This window comes from Mustelus asterias, chromosome 3, assembly GCF_964213995.1.
Source record: "Mustelus asterias chromosome 3, sMusAst1.hap1.1, whole genome shotgun sequence".
In the NCBI taxonomy this organism is placed as follows: domain Eukaryota; kingdom Metazoa; phylum Chordata; class Chondrichthyes; order Carcharhiniformes; family Triakidae; genus Mustelus; species Mustelus asterias.
The window spans coordinates 30,256,564-30,266,716 of NC_135803.1; the positions used below are offsets into that span (position 1 = coordinate 30,256,564).

Below are 10,153 nucleotides of genomic sequence, written 5' to 3' on the forward strand. Positions count from 1 at the left end.
CACAGGTAGATAGGGTGGTGAAGAAGACAAACAGAATGCTTGCCTTTATTAGGCGGGGCATAGAATATAGGAGCAGGGAGGTCTTGTTATGATTTTATAAAACATTGGTTAGGACCAGATGGTCGTCACACTATGGGAAGGAAGTGATTGCACTGGAGAGGATGCAGAGCAGATTCACCAGGATGTTGTCTGGGATGGAAAGTTTCAGCTATGATGAGAGACTGGATACATTGGGTTTGTTTTCCCTGGAGCAGAGGAGAACAGAAAATGCTGGAAAATCTCAGCAGGTCTGACAGCATCTGTGGATCGAGAATAGAGCGTTCGATAAGGTCCCCCATGCAAGGCTTCTAGAAAAAGTGAGAGGGTATGGGATCCAAGGGGCTGCTGCCCTGTGGATCCAGAACTGGCTTGCCCAAAGGAGTAAGAAGTTTAACAACACCAGGTTAAAGTCCAACAGGTTTATTTGGTAGCAAAAGCCACACAAGCTTTCGGAGCTCCAAGCCCCTTCTTCAGGTGAGTGGGAATTGCCCAAAGGAGGCAGAGAGTGTGTATAGGTGGGTCTTTTTCTAATTGGAGGTTGGTCACCAGTGGTGTGCCCCAGGGATCTGTTCTGGGACCCTTGCTCTTTGCCATTTTCACAAATGACCTGGATGACGAAGTGGAGGGATGGATTGGTAAGTTTGCCAACGACACGAAGGTTGGTGGGGTTGTGGATAGTCTGGAGGGATGTCAGAAGTTACAGAGGGACATGGATAGGATGCAAGACTGGGCGGAGAAGTGGCAGATGGACTTCAACCCAGATAAATGCGTAGTGGTCCATTTTGGCAGGTCGAATGGGATGAAGGAGTACAATATAAAGGGAAAGACTCTTAGTACTGTAGAGGATCAGAAGGACCTTGGGGTCCGGGTCCATAGGACTCTAAGCAGGTGGAGGAGGTGGTTAAGAAGGCGTATGGTGTGCTAGCCTTTATCAATCGAGGGATTGAGTTTATGAGTCCGGGGATAATGATGCAGCTATACAAGACCCTCGTCAGACCCCACTTGGAGTACTGTGCTCAGTTCTGGTCGCCTCATTACAGGAAGGATGTGGAAAAGATTGAAAGGGTGCAGAGGAGATTTACAAGGATGTTGCCTGGATTGAGTGGCATGCCTTATGAGGATAGGCTGAGGGAGCTTGGTCTTTTCTCTTTGGAGAGACGTAGGATGAGAGGAGACCTAATAGAGGTATATAAGATGTTGAGAGGCATAGATCGGGTGGACTCTCAGAGGCTTTTTCCCAGGGTGGAAATGGTTGCTACGAGAGGACACAGGTTTAAGGTGCTGGGGGGTAGGTACAGGGGAAATGTTAGGGGGAAGTTTTTCACACAGAGGGTGGTGGGCGAGTGGAATCGGCTGCCGTCAGTTGTGGTGGAGGCAAACTCAATAAGGTCTTTTAAGAGACTCCTGGATGAGTACATGGGACTTAATGGGATGGAGGGTTATAGGTAGGCCTAAAAGGTCGGGATATGTTCGGCACAACTTGTGGGGCCGAAGGGCCTGTTTTGTGCTGTAGTTTTCTATGTTTCTAAATGTGGCAAATTTTCAAGGAGAATTTGTCTGGAGCTCTGCACAGCAATGTTCCAATGAGACAGGGGAGTTATGGTAGGTTACAGGAACCATGGTGCACAAAAGCTGTAACGAATTTAGTCAAGAAGAAAAGAAAAGCCTACAAAAGGTTCAGGTAATGTTAGAAATCTGGAAGAGTATACGACTAGTAGGAAGGAACTTAAGAGGGAAATTAGAAGAGCAAGAAGGGGTCATGAGAAGGCCTTGGCAGACAGGATAAAGGAAAACCCCAAGGCATTCTACAAGTATGTTAAGAGCAAGAAGATAAGATGTGAAGGAGTAGGACCTATCAAATGTGACGGTGGGAAAGTCTGTATAGAACCGGTAGAAATAGCAGAGGTACTCAATGAATACTTTACTTCAGTATTCACAGTGAAAAAGGATCTTGGTAGTTGCAGTGCAGACTTGCAGTGGACTGAGAAGATTGAGCATGTGGACATTAGGAAAGAGAATGTGTTGGAGCTTTTGAAAAGCATCAAGTTAGATAAATCGCCGGGACCGGATGGGATGTACCCCAGGTTACTGTGGGAGGCGAGGGAAAAGATTTCTGAGCCTCTGGCGATGATCTTTGCGTCATCAATGGAGACGGGAGAGGTTCCGGAGGATTGGAGGATTGCGGATGTGGTTCCGTTATTCAAGAAAGGGAGAAGAGATAGCCCGGGAAATTATAGACCAGTGAGTCTAACCTCAGTGGTTGGTAAGTTGAAGGAGAAGATCCCGAGAGGCAGGATTTATGAACATCTGGAGAGGAATAGTATGATCAGAAATAGCCAGCACGGATTTGTCCAAGGCAGATCATGCCTTACGAGCCTAACTGAATTTTTTGAAGATGTAACTAGACACATCGACGAGGGAAGAGCGGTAGATGTAGTTTATCTGGATTTCAGCAAGGCGTTTGATAAGGTGCCCCATGCAAGGCTTATTGAGAAAGTGAAGGGGCATGGGATACAAGGGGACATTGCCTTGTGGATTCAGAACTGGCTCGCCCACAGAAGGCAAAGTGTGGTTGTAGATGGGTCTTTTTCAGCATGGAGGTCGGTCACCAGTGGAGTGCCCCAGGGATCTGTTCTGGGACCCTTGTTCTTTGTGATTTTTATAAATGACCGAGATGAGGAAGTGGAAGGATGGGTTGGCAAGTTTGCTGATGACACAAAGGTTGGTGGTGTTGTGGATAGTGTAGAGGGATGTCAGCAGTTGCAACGAGACATCGATAAGATGCAAGACTGGGCGGAGAAATGGCAGATGGACTTCAACCCAAATAAGTGTGTGGTGGTTCATTTTGGCAGGTCGAATAGGATGAAAGAATATAATATTAAGGGTAAGACGCTTGGCAGTGTGGAAGATCAGAAGGATCTTGGGGTCCGGGTTCATAGGACGCTCAAAGCAGCGTCGCAGGTAGAGGCTGTGGTTAAGAAGGCGTATGGAATACTGGCCTTCATCAATAGAGGAATTGAGTTCAGAAATCGGGAGATAATGCTGCAGCTGTATAGGACCCTGGTCAGACCCCACCTGGAGTACTGTGCCCAGTTCTGGTCGCCTCATTACAGAAAGGATGTGGAAGCCATAGAAAGGGTGCAGAGGAGATTTACAAGGATGTTGCCTGGATTAGGTGGCATGCCTTATGAGGATAGGTTGAGAGAGCTAGGTCTATTCTCCTTGGAGAAGCGAAGGATGAGAGGTGACCTGATAGAGGTGTATAAGATGTTGAGAGGTATTGATAGAGTGGATTCTCAGAGGCTTTTACCCAGGGCTGAAATGTTTGCCACAAGAGCTCACAGGTTTAGGGTGCTGGGGAGTAGGTACAGAGGAGATGTTAGGGGTAGGTTTTTCACTCAGAGGGTGGTGGGTGCGTGGAATCGGCTGCCGGTAATGGTGGTGGAGGCGGATTCGATAGGGTCTTTTAAGAGACTTTTGGATAAGTTCATGGAAGTTAGTAAGATAGAGGGTTATAGGTAAGCCTAGTAGGTAGGGACATGTTCGGCGCAACTTGTGGGCTGAAGGGCCTGTTTGTGCTGTAGCTTTTCTATGTTCTATATTTCTTGTAAATGGATAGGGAACAGACTTGAGTTGAACATTATCACGATCTGACCATTCTCTCTAAGGTCACAAAGTGGCAACGCAGGTGGAGAAGGTAGTCAAGAAGGTATGCGACATGCTTGCCTTGATCAGCCGGGGCAGTGAGTTTAAAAATTAGCAAGTCATGTTGCAGCTTTATAGAACCTTAGTTAGGACGCACTTGGAACCTAGTGTTTAATTCTGGTCACCACACTACCAGAAAGATGTGGAGGTTTTGGAGAGGGTACAGAAAAGATTTACCAGGATGTTGCCTGATATGGAGGGCATTAGTTATGAGAAGAAGTTGGAGAAACTTGGTTTGTTCTCACTGGAATGATGGAGGTTGAGGGACGACCTGGTAGATCTTCTAGATTATGAGGGGCATGGACAGAGTGGATAGTCAGAAGCTTTTTCTGAGTCAATTACTAGGGGCCATAGGTTTAAGGTGCGAAGAGTAACGTTTAAAGGAGATGTACGAGGCAAGTGTTTTTACACAGGGTGGTGGGTGTCTGGAACTCGCTGCTGGGTGTGAAGTTGTACGAACTAAGTAAGGGCATGATGGGAAAATTGGTCAACTATTTGTTACAATATAAAGAACGGCTGACCAAAGCTATTTCAAAATGCCAGACCCCTGTAAGAGTTAATAAGGCTGTAAGAGTAAATAAAACAAGATAAGGTCAGGGAGGAAGGAGTCACCGACCTCCTTCTGTTCCAAGGTCAAGATAAAGGTATGAATAATGAGACGAAGAGTTCTAGGAGGTCAGCAAGTTAAAACATGATTAATGATATTGCTTATGATTCTATTACTAATCGAATTCCTGAATATGCTCTGGTCACGCAAACTGATAATGATTATGTATAAATACTGAACTGATTCTTTGTGTAATTGCAGACTTGAGGAGGAATTAGCAAGTTGTACCAACTGCTCTCTGAACTCAAGTTGTCAGCCAATAGTTCATGCAGTCTTTCGTAAATAAAGACAAAGTTATTTAGTCAAAACAAATTTTGTTGAGTCTTTCTATCACAGTCAAGGAGCAGGAAAGTTTCCACTTCAACATGGGGGAGGTAGTGGAAGCAGATACGATGGTGACTTATAAGAGGCGTCTTGACAAATACATGAATAGGATGGGAATGGAGGGATATGGTCCTTGGAAGGGTAGGGGGTTTTAGTTCAGTTGGGCAGCATGGTCGGTGCAGGCCTGGAGGGCCGAAGGGCCTGTTCCTGTGCTGTAATTTTCTTTGTTCTTTGAGGCTGAGGGAGAATCTGATAGAGGTATACAAAATTATAAGAGGCATGGAAAGGGTAGATCGTCAGAATTTTTCCTTATGACAGAAGTGTTTAAGACCTGAGGCATAGGTTGAAGGTGAGGAGTAAGTGGTTTAGAGGGGATCTGAGGAAAACAGTTTTCACCCAGAGGGTGGTGGAAATATGGAACGCGCTGCCTGAGAGGCTAATGGAGGCAGGTACTCTCACAACATTTAAGAAGCATCTGGACAAGCACTTAAATTGCCAAGACACAGTAGGTTATGGACCAAGTGCTGGTAAATGGGATGAGTATAGATTGGTATTTGATGGTCAGCATAGACATGATGGGCTGAAGGGCCTGCTTCTGTGCTGTATGACTCTATGGCTCTAAGATAATGGTGGTTTTGTGATCGTAAAAATTTGTTTCAGATTGTCTGAATTTTCATCCACCATGTTTGAATAGTGTTCAAATTGGAATTTCAGAGAACAAAGCTGTGCTTTACTTCTTATCATGAATGCTGTGATCTTCATAAATTTTCTCAACTGGACTGGCCAAGTTGTTAATGCAAAAGCAGTTGGATGTAATGTGCCATTGTCACCCATTCCACGAGTAAATGTTTTTGAACCAGGGAGAATCCCAGTGGCTGGAACTGTTTTAAAGAGATCATCCTGCTTTCAGAATGTGATGCTTCACCTCCAAGTCCTTAGTGGAAATTACAGAATATTCAAACTTTCACAAGTGTACATTGAGTGTATTTCGCTCGATAAAGTTTCAATCATGATTCTTTACAAATGATTGGATTCCAAAAAAACAGCCTAGTAGAAGAATTTGAGGGAGAGATTTGTTGAAGTGGTGCTGCAGAGACTTAACTTCATTCACAGGGGAGGTAGTACCACAGGATGCTTCCCACGCAGTCTGGGTGGCATTCTTCAGTGATACTAATATCATTAGTATCATTGAAGATACTAAAAAGCCATGCAGATATGAGTGCCTCAGGGAATCAACTTAAGTTTGCATTGGGCTAATTCTCCGCTTTTTAAACATTATACAGAGATCTGACTGGGTCCCTTTAGACAAGAAAGCACTTAAACAATTAAAAACAAGCCACTGATTGCAAGCTAAATTACTATACATAATATTTTCCATGTTGCCTTAATTTATTTGGGAAAAACATCTAATTAATTTAATGTTTTTAATCAGCTGTATTAACAGAGGCTCATGAATTACGCAGAACATACAGCACAGAAACAGGCCATTTGGCTCAGCTGCTGAATGCCAATGTTAATGCGCCACATAAGCCTTCTCCTAACTCTCTTCATCTAACCCAATCAGCATATTCTTCTATTTCTTTCTTCCTCATCTGTTTATCTTGTTTCCCCTCAAAGACATCTATGCTATTTATGATGTTTTCCGCATAAATTTTGATAATGAGTTCTACATTATAACCACCAGATAAAAAGGTTCTGCCTGTACTCATTTTTGGATTTAATAGTAATCGACTTGAATTAATGGCTCCTAATTTTGGGCTCACCCACTGGCCAATTTGTAGAAATGTCTAGGTAAAAGTAAAATACTGCGGATGCTGGAATCTGAAACAAAAAACAGAAAATGCTGGAAAATCTCAGCAGGTCTGACCATATCTGTGGAGAGAGAATAGAGCCAACATTTTGAAGGGTCACCCAGACTCTCTCTCTATTCTCTCTCCACAGATGCTGCGAGACCTATTAAAATCTTCCAGCATTTTTTGTTTTTGTGTGGAAATGTCTTCTCCACATCTACTGTATAAACTATTCATAATGTTCAAGATCACCACGGGATCATCCCTCAACATACTCTTTTCTAGAGAAAATTCCAGCCTGTTCATTCTTTCCAATATTATATCCTCCTTGTAAAGCATTTTATGCCTTTCCAGGCCTCTACATGATTTCTGCAACAAAGAAATCAGACATGCACACAGTACTAAGTATGATCTAACCAGGTTTGTGCGCAACATCCCTGCTTTTCAATTTTAGCCCGTTAGAAATGGCCCCAGTACTTTGTTTGCTTTGCTTGTGGCTTCATTAATCTGGATCGCGACTTAAAGTGATTTGTATCGGTGTTCCTACATTCTTTGTTTCTGCATCTCATTTAGATTCTTATTATCTAAGAAGTAAGCGGCTTCCTTACTCTTCCTATTAAATTGCACCATCTCACCAATACTGAAATTCATTTGCCAATTACACATTAGGTCATTTTTCAAGTTTGTTAATAACTTCTTCTATTTTGTCCGAGTCCTCCTCAGCATTAACTACAGACACTATAATTCCTCCCTCTCCCCAGTTTTATGGCATCACAGATTTTGAAATTGTACGTCTTACTCTCAAGTTCAGAGTTCGAAAGGCATAATTCTGTAGTGAAGAACAATAAAATACATCAGATAATAAAAAGCTCAGAACCTGTTGTTCAGCCTCCCTTTCTTTTTGTAAATTTTGTAACTGCTTTTTCAGAACTTTAATTTTTCTTCTGCCTTCCTCCTCCCTGTGAAATGTGTAAAAATGAAAGTTTTTCAAATTGCATGAACAACAGGAATATATAGCAGCATTTTTTATTATAAATATGTAAAAATCCACAGTTACTCACTGATTAACAAATGAAGATTTTGAAGACTAAATTTAACTTTATATTTATAGGAATTATAGTTGCAATACACAGAGTGCACAAGAGTGCCTTGGCAACAGCAGTGACTTACAGAACTTCTATCCAGTGGTGCTGAATTAGAATGCCAACTTCCACTGTTACTCCAACCAATTCCTTTCAAGGATCAATATTGCCAGTTGACGTACCATCATTAGATTGGGTAGTTCTCTGAGAAGAGGACATGTACAGAGCTCACTGCACATAAATTTAAACTACTATCAATTTATTTGTGGAGTAAAACTGGCAAAAGATATAGGCCAGAATTCTCTGATCTTGCCTACAGCTGGGACTCTCCAGTCCTGCTGCTGTAAACAGAGATATCGCTGGGTGCCAAATTCTCCGTTCTCGCTGGCAGTAGGAGCGGGGTGTGTGAGAGTTCTGCACCTCCCACAACTGTCCAAATTTCTCAGATAAATGCAGCAGCAAGGAGTTGGGAAGCAATAGCAGCAGTGCATCTAAAATGGGATAGCCATGAGGTGGAGATGCCGGCGTTGGACTGGGGTAGGCACAGTAAGAAGTCTCACAACACCAGGTTAAAGTAACTCACCTGATGAAGGAGCAGCACTCCGAAAGCTCGTGCTACCAAATAAACCTGTTGGACTTTAACCTGGTGTTGTGAGATTTCTTACTGTGTCTAAAATGGGGAAATTAGGAGATATGCCTTTGATGTAGACCAGTGTTTATTAATAGAACTCTGTATTCTGTTCCTCATCCCTCACTTGACACGATTTACTTATTTACTCTTTATTTAATTGAAAGGAATGAGGTAACGTGAGTGAACTACGGCTGAGCAGCACTTGAACCAGCATACATTCTATAAGGTAATCACCACAAGTAAAGGCTTATGGCACTGTCTGTCCCCAGACAATCTACGTGGTCTTGTAATATTTTAAACAAATTATTCTCTCAGAGTATTGAACTAAGTACTGGGAGGAATTTGGCTTAGTGGCTGTTCCAGTACATACTGAGTGTTTCCTATTGATCAGCTAGGTATGGGAGAGTATAATTTATTCAGATAGATACTCAGTGTGTTGCCCATTCAAGTAAATACTAAAAGTACCATGGATGTCAAAGCTAACCTGATAATAACATTTTGCATGTTGATTTTTTTCTTTTTCTCCCATTCGATAACGTTCATTAGAAACATAAATGTTCCAGAATAATTTAGCTCCTGCAAGGTGTTATTGATCACGTCCAAAGCAAATTGCCTATTAGAATGAAAACCATTAATAACATTAAACACAGTGAACGATATATCAAGGTATATCAACTTTAAACTAATGCCCCATAGGTATCTACTCAGGTACAGTGATGTCGGCCACTGCCAAAAGGGGAGTAGTTGCCTGCTATTTTTCCCCCAAAGGTTAATACCCATTTTCTCCTATCTGCTAGTGTGGAGACAGAACTTGGGAACGTAGGAATGATATTTCTGTGATCTTTGGTACAATCAAAACAATTTCTGTTGATGTACCTTTATGAAAAAATAAACAGCACATATTCCAATAGCAAATGTCAGAGAATTTTATTTTAACACAGAAAAGATATTCCTCTCTATTACATTTCTTAACCGCAGATGTTGCTTCTCCACCACAACTGCTTTGACTGACCTCTGATATTGTGTTAATTTTTGAAAGTTTTTCTTCAAAAGCTAGCAGAAGAAAAAGATCTATCAACACTAAAGTGCAAGGCATTGCTAAACATTCTTTACTTTTTTCCAAAACAACAGACTTTTAAAACACCTTAAATGGCACTGGGTTGACAAAGCAGCAAATGAATTTCTGGAGTAGTTACAGTACTTTAGGGAAACCTCTGCTCAGAAAGCATTTTGAAGCCAACTCAAGTCTAGGTCCTATTTATGGAAAGCAAAGGTTGTTTGATGCCAAACCATGACGGTATGAATAAAGAACAAACATGATGCACTGCATGTTCAATTTATGTAATGGTGTGGTGTCAAAATGGGGCTAGGGGAACAGCACCTGGGAAAAAGAACCATATACAATATTAGCTAAAATCAGAACCAGGTAGGGAAATTAGCTGATCAGGAGTCGAGTGGGAATGGGGTCAAAGGAACAGGAATGTTTCATAGATGAGTTAAGCTTGGAGAGGGTAGGAAGATAGAAGTTCAGGGCTAGAGCTAGGGGCGTGAGGAGAGTTTGGATTCATGGGAAAGGAGTAGCAGCAACAAAGGCAGCTGAATAGATAGTCGCCAACTCAAACAAAGATATATCTGCACATTATGTTTTTATGAGCTGAGGGTACAAAAAAAACAGAGGAATGGATTTAAGGAGTAGTAAATAAAAAAGCTACTATTGTCCTAAATTATCCTGAAAGTAGGAACCATTTTGGCAGAGGAGAACAAGATTCAGCAGAGTGTGGTGTAGCTAAGCTAGACTTGGTGATTGCTTTCTCTGCCCTGTTATACTCTGAGTCAATTTGCATTTGGAAATGGAATAAAAACGGAGTTACAACTGTAAAGGGTGATGGGCAGGACCATCAATGATGGACTCGATCAGCAAAACAACAGCTATAAAAGTATGGGGGGGGAATGGAAGGTGAAAGTACAGGTATAT

At 42.2% G+C, this 10,153-nt stretch overlaps 1 protein-coding gene across 2 annotated transcripts in view; it reads right to left on the bottom strand.

Moving 5' to 3' along the window:
- Positions 1–10,153, bottom strand: part of LOC144488771 (dynein regulatory complex protein 9-like) — a 40,760-nt gene that overhangs the window by 16,008 nt on the left and 14,599 nt on the right. For both annotated transcript variants that reach the window (XM_078206878.1, XM_078206874.1), the window contains exons 4-5: positions 8,663–8,791; positions 7,343–7,424 (exon numbers count right to left, since the gene is read on the bottom strand). In XM_078206878.1, coding sequence (XP_078063004.1) covers positions 7,343–7,424; positions 8,663–8,791 — 211 coding nt within the window. The remainder of the gene's footprint in view (positions 1–7,342; positions 7,425–8,662; positions 8,792–10,153) is intronic.